The sequence below is a fragment of the Corella eumyota genome, chromosome 6 (assembly GCF_963082875.1).
Source record: "Corella eumyota chromosome 6, kaCorEumy4.1, whole genome shotgun sequence".
NCBI lineage: Eukaryota > Metazoa > Chordata > Ascidiacea > Phlebobranchia > Corellidae > Corella > Corella eumyota.
In genome coordinates, this window is record NC_137495.1 from 7,336,142 (window position 1) to 7,360,483 (window position 24,342).

Sequence of the window (24,342 nt, forward strand, 5' to 3'; positions counted from 1 at the left end):
GCCTGCCTGATTCTCGCAATCACAACATATGTGAGCACATGCTATTTTCCTTGCAATGCTATCGGCCTCCGCTGGAAATTGTCGATCCCAGTTTGTTAGGTTCAAAATCTCGGCAATGCTCAATTGCGAATTCTGCCTTCTCCGACTCCTCATCCTGACGGTTACGGATTGACTTGTTCTGCATCCGAAAGTTAATAAACAAAACGCATAATAAAGCGCTAGACCTAGTTTTGTTTTTTGCGATAAATTTGCAAATAAACCAAACTTAGCAACTTTTTGAGTCATTTTATTAAAGTTCTTTTTTATAAATATTAAGACCATAAATATTAAGAATATATATATTAAGACCACCGTTTTATAAATATTAAGACCACCGTTTTATAAATATTAAGACCACCGTTTTTGAGGTGCAATACTTGTTATATTCTTTCGATTATGAATTGCAGTTGCTACCAACGGAATATATATACAGATATTGGCTTGCAAAATTTATAACATCTTAAAATAGACCCAGAAAAACACGTTTTTTAAATATCTAATTTAGGCGGATGAAGGACACAAGCAATAGGGTGGTACTGCGCGATGTGACTTTGTTATTAGTAATACGACGGAGTAGGGAGAGGGCCTTACATGCAACCGGACAAGTTTTAAATTTATTTAAAAAAAAAATTCGCAGACATACGAAACTTGGTATGATTTAGACACCTGAAACCCCTGACGTAAGTTATCATTTTTTTATTTAAATATTGTTTATTTAAAAATGTTTAAATTTATAAAGTTATTAGGGTAACATGACACTTTCGATATACGCAAGTACGTTAATATAAGTAATTAACGCAATTCGAAAGCGATGATTAAACAGCTAGACTCAATTAAAATAGTTGAGCTTGCGCCGTCTCAAAAATAGCAAAAGGCTGTTTTTAAAATAGAGGAAATTGCCTAATTCGTGTGATTTTGACCGCTTGTCTAATTCGGTAAATTCGTCAAAAATGTTCTTAACCACAAGTCCGCGATTTAAATAAGCTCGTGCCGATGTCAAGTGCACTTTGATTCACTTTATTTCAAAACCCGTTTTGCGGCTGTTTGTAGCGAAGCGATTAGCCTAGGTTTTGACATCAGGGCGACACAACGCTTTAGCAATCTCTAATCTAAATCGGATCGCTTGCGTACCACCAAATTAACAATATTCGTAGCCTTACAAAGCGTGGGCGGATGCCTAATTATGACATAGTTCATTTTTGCCAGGGCCGAACAGCAGCAGTCGACTGGTACAAGCAAATTAGTAAACGTTCGTAAGGCACTTTTTTGGGCAACGGTTTTCGATAAACTAGTATTTTATGTTTTGCTAAACCAGACGAGGAAAGTGTTTTTATTTTTGTTACAGCTTTCTATTTAAAACATTTGCAAAGTTATTTTTGGATTGTGTTTTGTTAGAGAGATTAATAAATTGTGCAATTTTTATGGAGATTACCGAGAATAGTTCCGTTAATATAGGATATTCCAAAGGTTGTTGGGTTTTAATTTAAGAATAATAAAACTTTGTTTATTTACAAAATACAAATTAAGCCGACATTGTTTAAGTTGAGGACAAATTTACTTTTGCTTGAATTAAAATAGCCGCAAGGTTATAAACTTGCTTTTCTTGGAACTGCTGTGACGTGCGCTGAAAAATTGTTGTTTTTTGCAAAAAATTTCAACCGCTAGATGGTGCCTAGGCAAGTATGAAATACAGTGTATAACTGTGTTTAAATAAAAAAAGGTCCAGATGTGGGATGGTATAGCTGAACATATTGACAGACTACAAGTCAGAAGGTTTAGATTTCAAGCCGCACCAATGCCATACTATTCGTCCTTGAGTCCGGCGCTTACAGATGGCTTCAACACGCTCTCATGTCACACACTTAATACAATATCGAAATAAACTACTTCCTTTGGGAGAATATAAAAGAATATTCGTCCACGGATAGCCTTAAATGGGTAATTTGCTAAAACAACAACTTAATACATAATAGGAAATTGTTTAAAATTTAGGCAACTAAGACCCTAAATTCTTTGACGCATGCATATTCATATGGAACAATCTTTATTGATTTTAATTTTTCTTTAGATATATATAACTCATTGTGGGCAAATCCATTATGCCATTCACAATAAAGTAGATGTCAAACAATTGCGAATGCGGAAGTGTTTTCATTCTCAAATTTGGTAAGCAAAACCGTTTCATCTTTCTTCCGCATTTCTGATTATATTGCTATACTTATGGTAGCTAGTATTAATAAATCCGGTTAGCGGTTACTTCGAACAGTGTGCATTTCTTTAAAACTAGCTTATAAAAGTGTGTTATATTAAAAAGATTTTTTTTGAGTTACACAAAATGTCCGGAAATTTGAGCGAGAGTTACCTTGAAGAAGAGACTGACGACAGCAACGGTAAGCAACATTAAAGTGTTATATTACAGAGTTTTGCAATTTTGTAAGTGATGTATACAGCATGTTAGTATGGTTGACACTAAATCATAAAATGGGTTTACAACCTTTAAAAATGTCTGTGATATTCACAATTTAATTTTCAAAAATACTTGAAAATGATTAACATAAAAAACCAGGTCACCATATTTTTTGTGTGACGTAGAAAGTGATTACCACTTAATCCACCTGACGAGAATATATTTTCGGATCGTATGGATTGACTGACTATACGATGGATAGAAGAATCGAATGGGTCGGTTGTGTTAATGGGTAATCTGAATAGGTGAGGGTTAGGGTTTAATTCATGCAAACTTTTTGTTTAAATAAATATCCGTAGATTTGCATTCGAATTATGTCATATCTATTTTATATTTATTCTATTCAGTTAATAAAACTCGATACATTAATCCGTGCGATCCGTTGATCCGTCAAATATATATTTTCGTCAGGTAGATTAATTGCGATTCGTAGAAAGTACCAGTTAGCGTAGTAAATGTATTCACGCCAGAACTGTCTTTCTACGTCATCACAAACAGGGCTTCCCTTTTCTTTTTTTTAATTAATTTTAAATTTTAAAAAAAAAGTTGTATAACTTAAAAAATAAGTGAAATTTTTTAAAGTTAAAATTATTTTTGTGTTCAGTGACCCCAACTTTATTAATTTCTAAGTATAAAAATCTCGCTAATATATGACATTTACATGTTTTTGTAAAAAAAAAACAAAAAAACAAACGTTGTAGCTAAAAATCAAACCATTCTTTTAGTTTAATATAAATCTTTTATTATAAAGGTGATGATTATATGGTACCATTGCCCAAAATCGTAATCAGTCTGCTGATTTGCTTTGTCGGCCTCTTCGGAAATGCCTTGGTTATTTTCGTTATTTTGATGTTAAAAGAATACAAAAAATCGATCACCAACTGGTAAGTTAAAAACTGGATAATAAATTGTAAGCCTGTGTACATCTACCATATGTTTGTGGCTTGTTTTGCTTTACTGGATATGTTGATATGATATATAACCGACGTGTTATATGATTTTTGCTATTGAAATTAGCCCAAACAACAAAAATTTTATTAGGTTAAAAATATTTGATTTTTACCTAACGTGAGCTGAGCATTTGTAAATAGTTTTAAGCTAAAAAAGTAAATTAAAATCACTTTTTTTTTCTTTATGTTTCTTTTCCTCTTTTCCCTTTCCTCTTATTTTCCTTTTCTCTTTCTCCCTTTTTCCTCTCCTCTTTTTCCTTTTTCTTTTCACTTTTCCTCTATCCATCCACCTTTCTCTTTTTTCTTTTTCCTTTTTCCCTTTCCCCCTCCCCTTTCCCACTTTTCCTTTTTTTTCACCCCTTTTCTATATCCCCCTTTACCTTTTTCCTTCCCTTCTCCCTTACTAGAGTTTTAGTTGATGTTCAAGCGGTTAAAGTACTGATACTAACTTTTTAAGGCGATTTTCAATTTACTAAAACCTAAATAGTAATGAAATAAGTATATTTTATGTTTATAACGCACAAGTTAAGTGCAAATTTAATTTCTTGGTTAAAAAATATATTTTTAGGTATGTTTTGCAGCTTGCTATTGCCGACTTTTTATTTCTTGTAACCATTCTCTTTAACGCAACAGAGGACCTTAATAATAGATGGGACTTTTCGGAGGCGTTATGCAAAACAAAAGAAACGATTCTGTTCCTGAACTACTTTGCTTCTTGCTTATTTTTGGTGGTAAGTTCAATGTTCTACTTATCAGATAATGAAATTTTATTTTATTCATGCTGAAGGCGATTTTTGACTGTGCTGATGTTGTGTTGAGGCCATAAAGTCGACTCTTCAATTTCAATAATAAATACATGTTAACAATTTTTTTCAGTCTCTGTAAAGTCGAAATATTTTTTTCGAGTCTGTCGTGTATAAAAGTTGTTACCGGACGGCAAGTTCCAAGGTTTTTTGTATATATTTTTACCCCCGATTTGGGAAGGTCGAATGTGCGACCTAAACATTGATTAACAACAATTACCCCGACTCAGTCTTGAGTTGCCTATGGCAATTTGAAATATTATGGATTAAAATTGACAGATAATTGACGATTAAGAATTTACTTAGCAGGAGTTCATACTGTTTAAATAAAGCGCTTACTTGAGGGCGCTACAGCGTAAGATTCTGGGGATCGATCCCAGGACCTCATGTAGTGTAGGGAGTGTTCCGACCACTACACCACGTTGCCGATCAAAAAAAAAAACATACTAATTGGTTGTATCTAGAATGCCACAACAGCATTTCACTATTTTTTCAGGTAATGAGTGTCGACAGATACATTGCCGTGTGTCAACGACTGCACAAAATTCTGCGAAAACTTCGTACGAAACAATCTGCCCGAATTATAACAGTCGTCACTTGGTCGCTTGCCTTGCTTATGTGCATTCCGATTATGATGTACAGCCATAAGATGGGAGCACAACCGAAGTGTAAATGCGGGTAAATCGGCTTGATTTGATGCCATTTTGGGAAAACAATTTGAATTTTATGTACAATTGCCCTTAGCATTGTTTAATCACCAATCTTTAGATATTTCCTAACATAGTTGCATCTTTCTGGTCAGTTACTGTTTAGCTCGGCAAAAAATGCTTGAAAATAAAAGCATTGGGCCAAAGATCTTAAATCAGCTGTTTTCATTTCAATAGTTGTCTACTCCTCGACCTTTAAATATTATTGTGTTAATAAAAAATCGTCCATAAGTTGCTATAGTTAAATTGCTGTTTAAGACTTCATCACATTTTTTCAACACATTTTTTCAACACAGGTACAAGTTTCCCGATCCAGATGAGCATCTTCGGTTTTGTAAACGCGAGGGTTTTTCCCTTGAAAATATTACAGAGTGCATAAAGACAAGTAAGGAGCACGCAAATAACAACGAGCCACTTTGCAAGTAAGAAACTAGGAATCATATTGTAAATTTTTTTTATTCTAAAATATAGTAACCGACAGCATGATGTAGTTTAGTCAAAAAACTTGCTACACTACATGAGCAGCTCGTGAGTATGGTCCCCACTGCTCTCATGCTGTAGCGACCTTCAATACGGCATGACTTCTGCTGAGTCAGCACTTAATCAACGGCTTAGTATTGGTCAATTATAATCAATAATACCCAAACTTCCTAAGGCAACTCAAGTCTGGGCGGGGTGACATACGTTACTTTAAATTTTGGTTGTGAAGTCAAACTTACCACATCAAGGATGAATATATAAAAAAAATTAAAAAATAAAACGTTATGTACTACCTACTTTATTAAGAGACTCGAACCCCCAGTCATCGGAAAGTCATTTGTCAGTTGAAACGACATCACCGCCGGACAATATGGAGTACGAAACTTATAGGCAAGAATTAAAGTTTATTTTTTTATATAATACTTGTTAGTGCACGAAATAAATACAGATAACATAGCTTTGGTACATATTGAAATTAAGCCCGGTTTGTCACACTAACAAATCTTTCGGATCACTTTAAACTGTTTTTCCCGTTTCTTTATTTTTTTCTTCTGATCCTTAGTTATTTCATGTTGTAGCGCCCTGGAGTAAGGCGTTTTAAACGCAAACTGAGACTGGTTCAGGGTAACTGTTGTTAATCTATGTATAGTGCGCGCATTCAACCTTTTTAGGTCGAGGATTAAGATATATACAAAAAAGAAAAGGATATGTTATAAATAAAGACATTTTTTTAGTGATGACAATTCTAGTGTTGAAACTTTATCCCAAGAGTCTATGGCATATAACACCTATAATGTTGAATCCCAAAAGTCCGAACTAACTTACTCAGATATGTGCAACTATTGGAACGCACCAAACAGCTACATTGCCTTTCTGGTTTTTATTTTTGTCGGGATGTTCATCTTGCCTTTAATCGTAAGTTGGTATCATATTAAAGGCTTGCTTGGTAATGGTATGTATACCTTAGAACAGTATTTTGACAAGACAAACAGGCAATACCGTGAAGTTTTTTAGTGATTATATATAATTTTTTTTGCAAATTTTGTATCTTTTTGCAGATTATGAGCATATGCTATAGTTGCATAGTTATTCGTTTGCATGATTCGAGTGTTAGGCTGAAAAGATCAGAAATTGCTTCACGACGGGCGAACAACTTATTAACTACACGAAGAAAAAGAAAAATGTCTACTGGATCATCCGCGGATCGACAAAGAGTCACGATAATGTGCGTGATGTTGGTGGCATCATTTGGACTCTTCTGGCTTCCTTTTCACGTTAATCATCTCGCCAAAATTGTAGGAATACCACTCGTCAAAGAAGAGGTTTAACATGTGTTACCTATATGAAACGCATTATCTTATTAACGACTTATTTTATAAAATTTAAATAGGTGTTATTGTGTAAGCTTCAAATATTTTGACATACTGATTAGTGCTGATTAAAGGGTCCGAAGTTTGATTTGCCCTAACGCCGTACTATGCTATATAGGCTTAGCTACAGTGTACCATATGATGCTATGAAGAAAAAAAAATGATTTCAAAGATAAGTACACACTTTTTTTACAGGACGATCTCTGTGAATTGTTGCCTAATATTGCGACATTATTAGCTTTTTTGAACTCGGCTGTCAACCCGTTTCTTTACAGCGTTAAAGGAAATCAATTCCTACGAAGATTAAGGTGATTAAACTAGATTTGGTTGTTATACATACAAATACAACACAAGAGTATTTCCACTTTGTTTTTCTTGGTTTTGGATATAATTTTATGTTCGTTAAAATGTTTAGTACAACAACCTTGACAAAATACACAATTCCAATATAACCTATTCATTATTGGTCAATATAGTTTTGTTTTTAATATTTTTAAAACACATTTTGAAAAACACGGAAGCTGTTTGTATTCCTAACAATAAACGTATTCACGTCTTTCAAAGCCTTTAAAGAAACCCAAATTAGTTAATAGGATCTTGCGAAATTTTATGAATGGCTTGAGTTTTTTTTCAATAACTTTTATTTTGGCTTTATTGATTTTCTTTTTTAAATGTCATTGTTTGTCAATAGTTCAATCAAATAACTCTTCCGCTTTTTGTTTGGACTCAACGCCAAATTAGGCTTAAACTTTGCCTTAACTATGGTAGTGATGTATAATGATGCATAGTTTCCCTTAAAATATATAATTTATATATTATTTTTAAAGGCTGGCCCTATTTAAAGCTTCCAACTCAATCAGATTAACTTTGAGCGTTACCACTACCAGCAGGGGCTTGGGTTCAACAAGGTACACTAGATCAGGTACCAGAAAAGATAGCAACACAAACAGTACTTCGGTGGTTACACTTTCGACAAAGTCTCCCAAGTAAGTTTGTATAATTAGAGTTTACGTTGTAAATAGCCCAATTACATTACTAGTGCGTTTTTAAATCCTGGTTTTAACTAGAACCAATAAATCAAAGGAGTTCGCTAGAACAAATGGCCAAGTGTCTGAAGATCTTTGTAGCTCTCCTAAGGATCTAAACCAACAACAAGAACAAAATCTGCCGAATTCCAAGTATAACTCACTGTTTAAAGCTAACAAATCAAGGTCAACATCTGTAAAAGGCAATAAACTAAAGGCAAAAGCCCGGAAACCAATTTTAGCATTAGTAATCGACAACAAAGATGACTACGAAACCATTGACTTGTTTCCAATTATCCGTAATAACGAAACAGACCTAAATAATAAAGTCCAAGATCCAAACCAAAACTCTAAAGATGACCTAAAGATCAATTTTCAAGATCTTAACCAAGACTCTAAGGATGACTTAAAGATTAATTCTCAAGATCTTAACCAGGACTCCAAAGATGACCTAAAGATCAATTCTCAAGATCTTAACCAGGACTCCAAAGATGACCTAAAGATCAATTCTCAAGATCTTAACCAGGACTCCAAAGATGACCTAAAGATCAATTCTCTAGATTTGAACCAGAACTCGAAAGATGACTCAAAGATCATTTCTCAAGATTTAAACCCAGCCTCTAAAAATGTCTTAATGGTCAACGTTCTGGTCCACAGTTCAATTCAATCCTCACAAGAAAACCTAAGAATCGACGTCTCAAACCAAAGTCAGATTACCAAAGAAGATTTAGATGTCAACTATCAAGACCAGACCCCGACACCACAATCAGAAATTTGAAGATGATTTAAAGATCTAATTTCAAGCTCTTTTAGACACCAACAATTACTTGAAGAAAACAAAATCAAAAACTAGAAGTGCCATTTGTAGAGAAAAAAGACAAATAATTTAGGCCTTAGAGTTATATAAAAAAATTGGCGTGTATAAAAACAGTTTTAACTGTCCGAAAAATGACAAAAAAAATTTACGCATTTTAAGTGAAAACATTTTTTTGTATATAGCTAATTATAACCGCGTTAGAATAGTCTATATAAAAACTATTATAAATAAACTTGTGCAACAAGGGCTATAAAAAGGGTTTTTACTTAGTATAATGTTTGCAGATTTAGTCTTTATTTTTTATTTTTTGCCAATCTTCTTGCCTTTTTTTAAATATAGGCTACTTCCTGTTTGTTCTAAAGTGTTTTTTTACAATAATGGGATTTTTTTTTGTGATTGTGTGAATTTTTTGTGGACGGCTATTTTTAGAAGTTATTTACATGTAAATGGAGTAGCTTATCGCACTTTAATACCAATTTATTTTTTCTTTACTTTAAAATAAAGGGGATTTATCCAGATATTAAGTTATACTTTGTTTAATTGTAAAAGTTATAGCATAGCCTACTGTTAATTAACTTTATTTTTATGTAAACTAAGAATTGTCCGAAGCTGAAATATTTGAAAACCTTTCGTTTTAAAATATTAAAAAAACAATTTTATAAATACAATTTAGAGGATAAAATTATTATTTATAATGTCAGAAAAAATAGTTCGATGTCATGACTATTGGTCCTCATCCGGATTTAATTTGTTACGACCCCTATTGTATTTGGTTCCGTATTCTTAACACAATATCTGAATATGGAGACTTGGATTAACTTTTTGCCATCTTTTTAATAGAAACTGAAAGCCTACTGCCCACAACCTAACCCTTAACCGGTTAATTTTGTAATATCTAACATTTGCGATAAGTCTTTAACGTTTATTGCTTAAGAATTTATTCAAGTTTATTTGTTTATAAATTGTTTATAAGCAGCCAGACAGCGTGATTGATGTTGGTGTTGTGGCGAGGTAAGACAGTAAGAACACTTGCTACACCACATGAAGTCGTGGGTTTAATTCCCACTGCTCTCATGCTGTACCGCCATTAAGTAAGGCGATGTAAACACTATGAACTCCAGCTCAGCCAGCACCTCATCAGCAGCATAGTTATTTGGCAATTATAATTTACATAATATCGGATCCCAAACTGCTAAAGGCAAATTGAACTGAGTTAAAGTAGCTGATGTTACTTTATGTTTAGGTCGTGCTTTCGACCTTTCACATTAAGGGAAAAGATATATACAAAAAAAAGGCAGCCTTAAAAAAGTTGTATTTAATCTTAATTTTTGTTATATAAGATTTTTGTCCGCTCTTTTTAAAAAATGCACATACTGATTTATTTACATATTTAGTTAGTCAGGTGTTACTTTGTGAGGTGAATCACATTTTTAGAAGGTTATTTTCTAATTTATCTAGTGTCAATAATTGTCATCAAATCTGTCAAATTAAATAAAATATTAATATATATATACATAAATATTTCTTTTTCAAGAAGTAGTTTGTTTAAGTTATTGTGATAAAAATGCAATCATTTTTGGCATCTCAGTCTATTATATCCAGTCTAAGCGATGAAAACCCTTTGGTTCAGGCCATCTTTCAAGGTGATGCGGATGAAGTAAGGTTGCTGATTAACAGCAAGGAAGATGTTAATGCTCTGGATGTGGAAAGGCGCTCACCATTGCATGGAGCTGCTTATCTGGGTGATCCTGAAATTATCAATACTTTAATTTTGAGTGGAGCTAGAATCAATGCCAAGGACTCCAGGTGGCTTACTCCTCTGCATCGTGCATGTGCCTCCAGATCTGAAGAAGCGGTATGTGCACTGCTGAAGCATCAGGCCGACGTAAATGCTAGAGATAAGTTGTGGCAGTCTCCGTTGCATGTTGCAGCTGCAAATGATGCAGTGTCGTGCGTCGAGCTTCTGATTCCCCATTTAAGTAATTTGAACTTTTCGGATAGGGCAGGTCGTCAACCTTTGCATTATGCTGCCTTTAACGGCCATTTGGATGTTGTTAATTTACTCCTTAAACATGGTGCAAACATACATGCCTATGACAGGCAAGAACGCCGTACACTGCATTGGGCTGCTGTCAAAGGGCACACAGAGATTATTAAGACTCTAGTTGCTCATGGGGCGGAGTTGAACTGCAAGGATAAGAGAAATGGAGACACTCCTATGCACGCTGCCGCAGCTGCCGGCCAAATCTCCGCTGTTAAAATCCTTCTTGATCTTGGATTTGATATCAACAATCAGAATTCACTAGGATCGACGCCTCTTCACATAGCTTGCATTAACGGACAAGATGTTGTTGTGCACGAGCTGTTGCAAGCCAATGCTGATCCGAATATTGTTAACGATGCTGGCTGCACTGCCTTGCACCATGCTGCTGCATCCACCCAGGGAGCCCTTTGTTTAGAATTATTGGTCAACAATGGAGCTAATGTCAACGTGTGTAACAAGGAAGGAAAGACACCATTGCACATGACTGCAGTACACGGTCGTTTTACAAGATCGCAAACCTTGTTGCAGATTGGAGCTAATGCCGAAGCTGTTGATAACCAAGGTAACAGCGTTTTGCATGTAGCAGCCAGGTATGGGCATGAGCTATTAGTTTCTACTCTTCTTGAATCTGGAGTAAATCCCAACATGCATGGATCTCGAGGAAGACTTCCTATTCATCTTGCTGCCCTGAATGGACATGTCAACTGTTGCAGGAAACTACTACATTCTTGTATTTACCAGGAATCGGGCTTGTCTGCGGTTGAGATTATTGGAAAAACCGATGAAGATGGAAGATCTTGCCTTCATCATGCTGCATGTGGTGGTTCGATTGAGTGTCTTGAAGTGTTTCTTGCATTTGTTGACACAATTAATATTCTGTCACAAAAGGACAACAAAGGTCGCACGCCACTGCATTACGCACTCGGTTCGGCTCGCAGAGAATGCTCTCTGCGACTAATCAGTGCAATGAAGCAGGAGAATTTTTCCAAAGATCTAAATGAGCCTGACAATGATGGGAGGACCTTGCTTCATCATGCCTCTTATGCAGATGTTAACGGTGGATGCGTTGAGCTTTTATTAGAGCGCGATGTGGATGTTCTCAAAAAGGATGTTAACGGCAATTCTGCACTTCACTATGCTGCTGCATGCGGTCATGATACTGTTGTTAAACAACTCACAGAAGCAAATAATAATATCCTTAAAGCTACACATGTCAGTGAAGCAGCAGTGCCTTCTCCACTGCATCTGGCCTCCTACTATGGCCATGTCAATGTTGTTATGTACTTGTCAGAATTTTTGCTTTATCTTGATATTCCTGATAACGAAGGTAGGTCGCCTTTGGAGCTTGCAGCTTTTCAGGGCAACTCAGAATGTATTCGAGCACTTCAAATGCAAGGGGCTTCGATGACACAGAAAAATCCGAAAAACAAGCAGACAGCTTTGCATATGGCAGCTTGCAACGGGCATGCAAGATGCATGCAGTTACTTGTTGATGGAGCTTCTTTAGATCAAGCTAACATGGAAGGCAATGGAATTGCTAGATATATTAATTCAAGGGATATTGATAAATGCACACCGCTGATGCATTGTGTCACAAATGGGCACCTGACAGCAGTTGATTATCTTCTAGCTAAAAATGCACTCGTGTGGCCAGTGGATAAATTCGGTTGCACAGCTATTCATCGAGGAGCTGTTATAGGTCATGAGGATATTGTACGGAATCTTCTTGGCCATTCGCAGCAGCAGAGTCGGCCGATTCGTGCTCGATTCACAAATGACAGTGAAAACACTGTTGCTTCTGGTACTGTTATTCAATCGGTCTCCAGCCAGATGTCACCAGTTTTAAGCAGAAGTCATTCTGGTCGAACTGCCCTTCATTTTGCATCGATTCAGGGCAACGCAAGCATGCTGGAAAACTTGCTACAGGTGGCAACCGAAGTTAATGTGATCGACAGGTTTGGGTATACACCTCTTCATTATACTTGCTTTTACGGGCACGAGCCATGTGCCGATGCTTTGCTTTTGCACAGCTCCTTTTCGAAGTTTGAAGGATCTTTGTTCAGTCCATTACACTGTGCTGTGTTTAATGATAATGAGGCATGTGCTGATAGACTGTTGGAAACCCTGGGTGACGAAATAGTCATTTTAAAGGATAAGCTGGGCAAGTCGCCACTGCACGCTGCTGTCCAAAACAATCACACCGATTGCGTCCATTTTTTGCTGTCGCATGGCGCAGATGTGGATACCACCGACAATCAAGGACAGTCTCCGTTGATGTTGGCTGCCCAACTCGGCCATGACAACTCTCTTGAAGTTCTGTTAAAAGTAAAAGCTGACTATGCTCTCGTGGATACCGACAACAATAATGCCCTTCACTTGTGCTGTATTCACGACAACGAATTCACAGCAGAAATTCTACTCAAGGTAATCGATGAGCCGGCAGTTATCAACGCTCAGAATAATAACGGACAGACACCCCTTCATATTGCAGCAAGAAAAGGCTTGACAGTTGCTGTGATGGCACTGTTAGAGAATAATTGCAGCTTAACTATCATGGATAACGAGGCATTGACTCCAGCTCTGGCCTGTGCACCGAACAACAATGTTGTGGATTGCTTGGATTTGATTATTACCCTCATGCTTAAGAGTACATCGGACACGCCGGCTTGTCGCTCAGAGGCCTTTAATTTTCAGTCTGTTCGAAAGAGCCTTGGAGAACAAAAAGACGGTGGCTTGGAAAAAAAGAAGCGCTTTTCATTGATGAGTGATGCGTACCCAGTACCAATAGCCGAAAAATCTGTTGTTACAGATGATGATAGTGATTCGGAGACGTATTAATTTATAAACAGACTTTTTTGTAAATACAAAAAAAAAATTTAAAAAAAATGTACGCGTGGTTTGCTTTAGTTTATTGTGATGATTGTTTTAGTTTTGTTATTTTTTTTAAACATAGGAATTCTATTTGGCTAAAAAAAAATCAAAAATACTGACAGCACAGTTTCAGGGTCAGCAATGTCAGCATTGTTTATTTCCTAATATTCACGTTAATAATTTATTTATAAGCAAGATGCCCTTGCCAATTTAATATTCAAATTTATTTAGTATTAAGTAAAATTATTTTGATCAATCATAATTTTAACTTTCACTGTGCTGTGCAGTTCATTGTCATTGAAATTTATTTTATTACTCTGTATTATTAAGCTCTATGGTTGTTTAAAATTATTGTTCCTTAAAAAATATGTGTTTAAGAAGAAATAGCTAAAACGTTACTGTTAATTTTTTTTTTAAAAAACTTTGAAATTATATTATGTTTAAGTTCATAAAAATTTTAAAAGAATGTATTCATGTTAAAGTTCAAATTTAAATTACCATTTTTTTTTCTTATAAAATAACTAAATATTAAAACTTTTGTAAAGGTATATGTACAAAACGACCTTTATTCGAACAGTACACATTTTATTATTTTGTTTTGGTACTTGCATTCGTAATATTTATAAACCTAGCTTATCGAATTTAATTTTTTTAACCAAAATACCACTGTATATTACAACTAAGAAATTGCTAATTTAGGATATTTAAAATTGCAAATCAATGTTTTTTATTAACTTAGTTGTAAGCATACAGTAACTGATTTATTTATAGCTTTTTGTGTTCTGTTCTGTAACTAAACACCCATAAAACTGAGTATGCCTGTGGCTTTATGTATTTCCTATAAAAAACTTGGATGTATTTTCCATGTTTATTAATTTCAATTTAAATCTTAAATATAAGCATAATCTAATACTAAAAAAATGTTGTCAGATAAAAAACTTTAGTATCTGCATGTACTGTTTTGTTACCTTAAAACCTGTTTAAAACAATTAAAGTAAAATACACTCTGGGTAATTTTACATAAATTTAAAATACCAGTAACTTTTGTTGATTTTTTATTATGGTTTAAAATTAATATATACCAAACTAATTGTTGTTTTGCTTATAGTTGTTTCGGGGCATTAGGTTATAGTTGAAATAATAAAAATGGCTTCCAAAAGCTCGGATTCAAGTTCTGATTCGGAAAGTGATGAATATTCGAATAATTTCAAAAGAAAAAATGCTAAAGATTTGGAAAATTTTAAACATACCAAAAAAAGAAAAACAAGTATAATATTATGTTTTGCTTTATATTACCTTACAGCGTGGTGTAGTGGTACGAACACTTACTACACTACTATGAGGTCGTGGGTTCAATCTCCACTGCTCTTATGCTGTAGCGCTCTTGAGTAAAGGGCTATAAACGGTATGAACTCCTGCTGAGCCAGCACTTAATCGGCAGCATAATTACCGGGCAATTATAATCTCTATAATAACTAAACTGCTAAAGGCAACTCGAGACTGGGTTGGAGTAACTGATATAACTCTATGTTTAGGTCGCACATTCGACCTTCCTACATCGAGGATAAAAATATATACAAAAAAATATTTATTTATTAGGGTATACTAGGTAATAGCCTGTCCTACTGCCGGAATTGTAATCGATATTTGCCCATAATAATTTAGCTGTGCACAAATGGCAGTTTTGTTTATTTTGTGGATCTATAAATTGGACATACATATATAGTAAAATTGTCCAATAAGATTCATTGTGTATATATTTTGAATAATTTTTGGTTAAGCTTGAATTTTTGCATTAAAATGCTTAAGGTATTTTTGTTTTTAACTGTGTTGCTAATTTTTATCAGATTATGATAAGAGTGGCACAGACTCATCACAGAGTTCAGAAGATAGCAATCACAACAAAGAAATGAATGAAATGCAAGCGCTGGTAAGGACAATAATTTTTTGTGTGTTTTGGATGTTAATTATGTTCATCAATTGCAAAAAAAAATAAAAATATCAATAAACTATAAAATGTGCACCATGGTGTAGTGGTTAGAACATTTGGGTTCTTTACACAAGTTCTTGGGTTCGGTCCCTACTGCTCTCATGCTGTAGCGCCATTGAGTAAGGCGCTATAAATGGTCTAAACTCATACTAAGCCATTACTTATTAAAAAGCTCAATTATCTGGCAATTATGATTTATAGCATCCAAAACTGCTATAGGAAACTTGAGACTGGGTCAGGATAACTGATGTAGTTCTATGTTTAGGTCGTGGAGTCGACTTTTTTACATTGAGGATAAATATATTTAAAATAAATTAGGCTAGAAAACTTGCACTTCTGTATAAAATTGTTTTTAAAACGAAAAACGCAATACTTGTAAAGCTTTGAACCTTGAAGCTATTATAAAAATAATTCCTTTTTCAAGACTTTTAATTTATATATATTTTTAATAAGAATTTTTCATAACAGGGCAACTACAGCTCGGTAGCCAGTAAAATGATGTCGAAGATGGGTTACAAAGCAGGAGGGGGGCTGGGAAAGGAGGGGCAGGGAAGGGTTGATATAGTCCCCGCTTCACAGCAACGTGGAAGAAGAGGTCTTGGTCTAAAAGTAAAGGTGGGTTCTGGTATAATTGTATATTGGTGATTGTGTCGTAAATTCTTAAGGTTTGGGTGTTATATCTAGCAGTAAACATCATCATACTAGTCTATAGCCTGCTGTACAGTCAGAATTTAAATTGTCGTAATATGATCCCAACTGATATTTGCCTGCGATAATTTATCTGCGCATTACTAACGGCAGTTTTATATATTGTGCAGGCATATGAATTGGACATAAATTGTCCTCTACGCTCCATTATATGGATTATATGTATATTTATGTGAAGAAGAGATTTATACTTAGATTATTAAAACTAATTTAAACAATTATAAGCGAATCTGCTATTTGTGTGTAAACCATATGCAGATTTATAAGTATATATAGTTTTTAATGTTATTTTTATTGACTCAAAAGTAGTCCATAGCTACTACACATCTAAAAAGAACAATAGGCCGTTAAATATATAACTTGACTTATCTGAATTAATTTTTAACTTCGAATTTTTTTTAATGATTTTTTATTACACAGGCTCTCGACAAAGAGATAGTTGTGCATTGGGATGATGGAAAGGAGCCGAGTACTGATGAGGAAGTGGTGTGGATGCCACCTTATCTGGATGAGATTCCGGAAGAGGAGGAGATGAGAGACTGGTTTACTCCTGGAAAGGTAAAAAAAAATGTTGGTGCATCATTTATAACTTTTATAACAGGCAGCGTGGTGTAGTGGTTGGCACACTTGGCTTAACTACATAAGGTCTTCGGTTCCATCCCCACTGCTCACGTTCTGTAGCGCCCTTAAGTAAAACTTTATAAATGGTATAAATTTTTCCTAATCTAACACCTAATCAGCAGCTTAAATATTAGATAAATATAATCTGTAATATTTCAAACTGCCAAAGGCAACCTGAGACTGGATCGGGGTTACAGATGTAACTTTATGTTGAGGTCGTGAAGTTGACCCTCCCACATTGAGCATAAAGTTATATAAATTTAAATATCCAAAATAATTTTTTAGAAAAAATTAATAATTGAAGACGAGACTTTATTCTGCAAAAAAGAGCTTCTTCTTACAGTTCTACAGTGCAAGGTAATGCGTTATTTAATAAGGCTCGTAAAAATTATTTTCAAATAAATGTAAAAAAATATATATTTATAATTAGTCGATATTCGACGACTTAGAGGGGCCTGAAATGAGAAATGCCAGAATGCGATCAAATCCTTTCGAGACAATAAAAGGAGTGATTTTTCTCAACCGTGCTGCAATGAAAATGGCAAACATGGACCAGTGCTTAGATTACATGTTTACGTCACCGAAAGTAGGTGGTTGTTATTCAATTTTTTTTAACCTCGATTTTTTTGTATATTTTGTTCTTAATGTGGGATGCTCGGCTTTGCAGCCTAAAAATAGAGTAACATCCAATTTTCTGTCAACAAAGTGTTAAATGAATTTAGGCAGTTGAGGATAATATTGTCAGATAATTAAACTGCCAATTAGTTGTGAGAAAAAAATTATAAGAAAAAATTTATACTATTTATAATGCCCTACTCAAGTATGCTACGACATGTATGCAGTGGGAATCAAACCAGTGACCTCCTGTTTTAAAGCCAAGTCTGTCTAGGCTACTGTTGGTGTTGCCCCATATATGTATAACACTGTTTGCCTTTTTTGGTTTAGATCTATAAATTTAACTTCACCTAAACTAAATTACAGAGTAGGGCCCTGATACTTAAGGTTATTGTAACTAAAAAATAAATTCAGGTTCATTTTCAAATAGTTAGAATATAGCCGTTAAGATTTTAAACTTTGCTATACTTTTTATCCTTTTTTTGTATATATCTTTATCCTCGAATGCGCGACCTAAACATAGAGTAACATCAGTAACTCCAACCCAGTCTCGAGTTACCCGTGGCAGTTTGGAATATTATATAGTCTATAATTGCCCGGTATTTATGCTGCTGATTAAGTGCTGGCTTCACAGGAGTTCATACCGTTTATAGTGCCTTGCTCAAGGGTGCTTCAGCATGAGAGCAGTGGGGATTGAACCCACGACCTCATGGTGGTGTAGCAAGTGTTCTTACCATTACACCACCCTGCAAGTAAGTATGCTTTGCCCTGAATAGACTAATATTATTAAACTCTTTTATATAGAATTTACAAAGCAATGATATGCTGTATTTTGCTGATGTGTGCGCTGGTCCTGGAGGTTTCTCTGAATATGTTTTATGGAGGAAAAAGTGGAAATCGAAAGGTTTTGGCTTTACTCTAAAAGGAAATAATGACTTTAAGCTTGGACAGTTTTACGCAGCAAATTCTGAATTTTTTGAGCCAGTTTATGGTAAGTAATGTCAAAGCGTTTTTTTGTATATATCTTCATCCTCGATGTGGGAAAGTCGAATGTGCGACCTAAACATAGACTCACAACTGTTACCTGTCCCGGTCTTGCGTGGCAGTTTGGGATGTTATAGATTATAATTGCACGATAATAAATTTGCTGATTAAGTACAGCAGGATGTTATACTGTTTATAGCGCCTTACTCAATTGCGGAACAGCATAAGAGCAGTGGGGATTAAACCCATGACCTTATGTGGTGTAGCAAGTGTGTCCTTGTTAAAAACCAGGACACTTGGTTTGTAAGGTACAAGGGTGATTAAGGAAAGCCTGCAAATTACAAGAGAAAATAAGCAAGAAAGATGTGAAAGAGAATCAATAATTTTTAGGTGTTAAAGGTATAAACGGAGACGGAGACATAATGAAATCAGACAACTTGGATGAGTTTCAAAACTTTGTGCTTAACAACACAGATGGGGAAGGTGTGCACTTTGTTATGGCAGATGGGGTGATTGTTTCAGAAATTTGGTTTTTAAATATAAATATTGTCAATGTAGCTGTTTTTTGTATAGTTTAAGATATAATTGATTGTAATTTTGCAATAATTAAGCTACTGATTAAGTGTTGGCTCAACAGGAGTTTATATCGTTTTTAGCGCCTTACTTAAGGTTGCTTCCGCATAAGAGCAGTTGGGATCAAACCCAGGACTTTATGTAGTAAAGTCAGGTGTTTTAAGCACTACAACATGCTGCCGGTCTTTTAAAAATTGTCCAAAGATATTTTTTTGTTAATTTTTGTTTTTTATTTCTAAGGGATTCTCTGTCGAAGGTCAAGAAAATATCCAAGAAATTCTGACAAAACAACTGCTCTTATGTCAATTCGCTTGTGCACTTTCGATTCTAAGACAAGGAGGGAATTTCGTGTGTAAAACATTTGACCTTTTTACCCCATTCTCTGTCGGTCTTTGTTATCTGCTCAGAATTGCTTTTGAGAGAATTTGTATTTTTAAACCGGTCACGAGTAGACCTGCTAACTCTGAAAGGTTTGGAATTTTTGCAAAACAATTATTGTTTAAATCTAATTTAAAAAAATAGATTCTGTAACAGTATAAATCAAAGACAACTGAGCTCTAGACAACTAAACCGTTAGCAACTTAATTCATAGACAACTGAACAAAAAAATGTAATCCTGGACAAATTAACTTAAAGACTACTTAACTCTAAACAACTTACCTCCAAAAAATTTTTTTCCTGGACAAATCAACCAAAAAAATTAAACAAAAAAAAACTTATTCCTTGACAACTTAACCTCCAAAAAATTATTCCTACACAACTCAACCCAAAAACTTTAAGTTAAGTTCTCCTTAGTTTGAGTTATCTTAAGTTAGGTTTAGGTTGACTTGTTCAAAGTTATGCTTTCTTTGATTTGAGTTGTCCAAGTTTAGTTGTTTTTGGGTTGAGTTATCTAGAGTTGAGTTGTCTTTGGCAAAAGTACTCTTCCGGTTAAGTTATATAAAGTTGAGTTGTCTTTGAGCTAAATTATTCTATCATCAAATCTATCTTACATAAAACCTATTAATTCTAGGTATGTAGTCTGCGAAGGTTATCGCGATGGCGATCGTCAAGTGTGTGATTATATGATGTCTATTAACGACATGCTGAATCAGTTCAAGGCAAAATCTTCTGACGAAGATATCCTGGAGGTTGTTCCTATGGAGATCCTGCTCGGGGATGAAGAGTTTGTGAACTACGTGAAACTGTCAAACGAAAAGTATTTGCAGTTTTTTTTTTAATTTCAAGTTTAATTTTTTTCTAAATTAATCAGTTTCTTTATATACCCTATTAGTTCTGGATTATAAGAACACTATAAGACAATGATAACCATATTAAATTTTTTTTAAGATGACAAATTTTATTTAGGATAGCAGAAGAACAGTGCAAAGCCTTGGCAAAAATCCACGCTTATTCAAAAGACAGGTATTTTACTTTAAAGTTTTAAACCTTTCTAACTATCCTACCTTACCTTACATAAGGATAAGTAAATGAGTTTAAATTTATTATCTTTTTTTAGAACTTTAATGGAGTTAAAACAGCACGACATTCGCTTAAAGTGTCTCCAAAAATGGGGAATCCCTAACGAGGTAAGATCTGCTCCTCCTCGAACGGATGCAGGCTCGGTCTTCCATAAGTTTACCGGGCTCGATAATCCTGGGGAGCTGTCGAGCCTCTCGGTTGAACTAAAATCGGACAATTTGGAACAGAAACTGGGCAAACTCCATAACTTTAAATGTTACCTGAGCGCTGGGCGTAGCAGTATTATAGTGGGCCTTGGGGTAAGTTGTGTTTATATCTCTCTTCATAGTAAACTAGCTGTTAGTCTGTTATATGGTGACTTTTTAATTGCTGTAATATGGTCGCAACTCTTAGCTGGCACTTAAGTTTATTTTATAGGCCTATAAATTTGACATACAGATATGATTCACTTAGCCCCATTATATATAAATTTAGAGTCATGTATGTTGTCCGGCTCTAGACAAAACAACATGCTGCTTACCATAGAAGAGAATCTGTAATCTGTAATTGATAATTCTCTCGCACTGTAATCCAGACGAGAGAATTTAGGAGAGCCGTAGTGTAATTATATTTTGTCTAGAACCGCACAACATATGTGATCCTAAATTTATTGATAAATTAACTTAATTGTTTACGAGTTTATATTATTACGTATCGAGTTCTATTTAGTAAGATTTGGGTGTGTGGTAGAGGAGAATTCTTTTATTTTTTTATTATTTTCTCATTTTTTATTGAATTTTAATTCAGGGTAACTTTACTTCACTTTGGAATGAAAGAAATAAAAGATGGTCAAACCTAACCCAGGTCAACTGCAAAATTCCCAGAAATACAATTCTGGAGGCGGAAATTGTTCAAGAGCTTAGAGGAGAGGTTAATTAAAATTTTAAAATATATTTTTATCAATAATTATTTTTCGGTTTACGATTTTGTTGTAGACAGGTGTATAAAATGTGGGGTATTTAAAAACCAGCAGTGTGATGGGTAGTACTAAAATACGGGATGCGGGAAGTTGCGGGGTGCGGGAAATACCGAGGCCGTATGTAAACGTTAACAAAAAGACGCTGAATGCGAAAAATGACGGACTTTTTATACCCTCCCCTAATTTTCCCTTGTGCTTTATATTCAATTTCGCATCATTTCTTAACCTTTAAAGTCAATCCCGCATCACCCCTTAGCCCTTTAGATAAAAACAGCAATCATCCCGCAGAAAAGTACAAGAATTTCGTTCCGTCCCGCATTCCGCGAATTTTCGTTAACGTTTACATACGGTCCCGCTCGATCCCGCATCCGGTACTTTAGTATTGTCCAGTGTGATGTAGTGGTTAGACATCTTGGCTTTACTACATGAGGTCCTTGGTTCGATTACTACTGCTATCATACTGTAGTGCCCTATAGTAAGGCAATTTATATTGTATGAACTCCTTATAAGCCAAAACAAATCAGCAATTTAATAATTGGACAAATATAATCTATAATATCCCAAACTGCCAAAACAACTCGAATTGGGTAGGTAACTGATGTTACTCCTTGTTTAGGTTATGAAGCTAACCTTTACAATAAGGATAAATTAATATCTACAAACAAAAAATTAATATGCATTTTTTTATTACAAGTCCTTATTTGATCTTAGGGTAAAGGCCAGCACAGAGTGTACTCTCTACATGCAGTTGATGCCTTAGTCTTAGCGGGTGACGATATCAGAAAACTAAACTATGCAGATAGGTAAAATAAATTGCATTTTTAAAATTGGGATAAGCTTTTGCTATTACTATTGCATATAATTACTATCTTATCTATTATGTAAACCTTATTGTTTATAATAAAATTGACGTTTTTGTAGTATTTATTTTAAATATTTTAGTTTACAACAGTGCACGAAAAACCTGATAATATATAAAAATTACCAATTAAATTTATTTAATTTTCAGAATGCAAAGTTTGTCAATGTTTGTCAAGGCAATCAGTAAGCCGAGTTGTCCTCATCTGAATGTCGTTCGCTCCAAAAGAATCTTCAGACTGGAAAATATCAAAGATATTTTTAACTCGGGGTAAGTTTTTTTTGTATATATCTTTATCCTCGATGTGGGAAGGTCGAATGCGTGACCTAAACATAGAGTAACATCAGTTATTCCGACTCAGTTTCGAGTTGTCTTTAGCTGTTTGGGATATTATATAGATTATAATTACCCAGTAATTATGCTGCTGATTAAGTGCTGGATCAGCAGGAGTTCATAGCGGCATGAGCATGAGAGCAGTGGGGATTGAACCCACGACCTTGTGGTGGTGTAGCAAGTGTTCTTACCACTATACCACGCTGCCGGTTCAAGTTATATTACTTATTGACATTGTCTTTACTTAAAGAATGTGTTATTTGTATTAAGGTAAGACTAAACGTTCATTTTTTTATTGAGTTCAAATTATGCCTATTTAAATGTATATATAAAACTTAATAAAAAGGTTGTGCTGTTCGGATGTGTTTTTGAGCTTCCATTAATGCCAGGCTCAAAAGGCGAATAGTGTGGCTTTGGTGGGACTCTAACCAAAAACCTTTCATTTCGTAGTCTGCTGCCAAGACTATTATACATTGTGCACTTACAAATTCAAATTCTTAATGCTTTTCAAATGGTGAAAATTTTATTCTACTGCCAAATGGGATAGTAATTTTTATAAATATTCTTTGATTTTTATTTTACCCAGTCTTGTCATGAAACGTGTAAAGGGACATGGTGGTAACCCTGTAGTTTGCAGCAATATTTCCGACACAGAATCGTGCTTTGTTCCAACTGGAATAACGTTTGTTAACTTTGCAAAAGGTAAGTTCTACTTTTATATTTATTTATCCTCGCGTGAGAAGGTCGACCTCAACATAGAGTAACATCAGTTACTCCATAGAGTAACATCAGGTAATTATGCTGCTGATTAAGTGTTGGCTTGGCAGAAGTTTATACTTTTTATAGTGCCTTACTTAAGGGCACTACAGCATGAGAGCAGTAGGAATCGAACCCAGGACATCATGTAGTAAAGCCATGTATTCAGACGACTCCACCACGTTGCTGGTGCTAACTGTTAGTGGGGAGTTCAATATTTTACCTTTTTTGAATTGATTTTGTTAGAGCCCTGGTCTATGGAGTTTAGCAAATCGCAACGCAAGAATTACTTTTACAACCAGCACACTCAAAAGTCAAGCTTCGAATGCCCCCCAGATTTTAATGCACCTTACGAGTAAGTATAATAAAATATTTAAACATTTTTTGAGGGTATTTCTGTGTAACTTAGTAAGTAAATGATGTGTTTTCAGGGTTAAAAGAGCCTATTTTTTAAAAGGGGTCATGAATTTATAATATAAGACTGACATTTGATTAAACTTGCTTTTTTTAACAGATTGTGCAAAAGTACAAGAGTCAATTGGTTTTGGAACGAATATGTTAGGGTTCATAATGACCAGATGGTATCACATCGCCCCAGTTTTGTTTCAAGGGACCAAATCATAGATTTTGTAAGCAAACGCTGTCCACATTGAGGAATGTTTGTGTTTTAGTTTTTTTCTTCCTATATTTTTGTTCCTTGCGTAATTGAGCTACATCCTTTTTGGCTTCAACTTTTTATTGTTGTTCTACGCAATTTTGTATGAAATACAATATTCTAATGCTCTTAATTTCCCCTTTTTAGAATTCTGGATAGTTTAAACTTGGCAAAAGTGCAAACATTTTATAAATTAGTTTTCTCAATTAAAATGTAGAAATAGTGGCGATGTGTTTTTAGGTAGATGTGGGATGAT

The 24,342-nt window shown here is 34.7% G+C and overlaps 3 protein-coding genes across 3 annotated transcripts; all 3 read left to right on the forward strand.

Annotated features, from left to right (window-relative positions):
* Positions 1 to 2,256: 2,256 nt before the first annotated feature.
* On the forward strand, positions 2,257 to 9,176 carry LOC145754983 (uncharacterized). The gene is made up of 11 exons (XM_082571168.1): positions 2,257 to 2,429; positions 3,258 to 3,390; positions 4,025 to 4,187; positions 4,756 to 4,937; positions 5,263 to 5,388; positions 5,753 to 5,836; positions 6,181 to 6,361; positions 6,505 to 6,768; positions 7,012 to 7,124; positions 7,644 to 7,802; positions 7,884 to 9,176. The coding sequence occupies exons 1-11, from the start codon at positions 2,375 to 2,377 to the stop codon at positions 8,617 to 8,619; spliced, it is 2,196 nt and encodes a 731-aa protein (XP_082427294.1). The 5' UTR covers positions 2,257 to 2,374; the 3' UTR covers positions 8,620 to 9,176.
* Positions 9,177 to 10,203: 1,027 nt separating this feature from the next.
* LOC145755184 (serine/threonine-protein phosphatase 6 regulatory ankyrin repeat subunit A-like) lies at positions 10,204 to 14,675 on the forward strand. Its single transcript, XM_082571412.1, has one exon. It carries the CDS (start codon positions 10,223 to 10,225, stop codon positions 13,538 to 13,540), a length of 3,318 nt encoding a protein of 1,105 aa, XP_082427538.1. The 5' UTR covers positions 10,204 to 10,222; the 3' UTR covers positions 13,541 to 14,675.
* Positions 14,673 to 24,263, forward strand: LOC145755185 (cap-specific mRNA (nucleoside-2'-O-)-methyltransferase 1-like). Its single transcript, XM_082571413.1, has 18 exons — positions 14,673 to 14,840; positions 15,421 to 15,503; positions 16,032 to 16,178; positions 16,692 to 16,829; positions 17,178 to 17,249; positions 17,323 to 17,478; positions 18,312 to 18,498; positions 18,882 to 19,000; positions 19,305 to 19,534; positions 20,077 to 20,262; positions 20,412 to 20,468; positions 20,563 to 20,824; positions 21,312 to 21,434; positions 22,195 to 22,286; positions 22,493 to 22,612; positions 23,262 to 23,377; positions 23,678 to 23,786; positions 23,946 to 24,263. Exons 1-18 carry the CDS (start codon positions 14,720 to 14,722, stop codon positions 24,082 to 24,084), a joined length of 2,457 nt encoding a protein of 818 aa, XP_082427539.1. The 5' UTR covers positions 14,673 to 14,719; the 3' UTR covers positions 24,085 to 24,263.
* Positions 24,264 to 24,342: the final 79 nt, after the last annotated feature.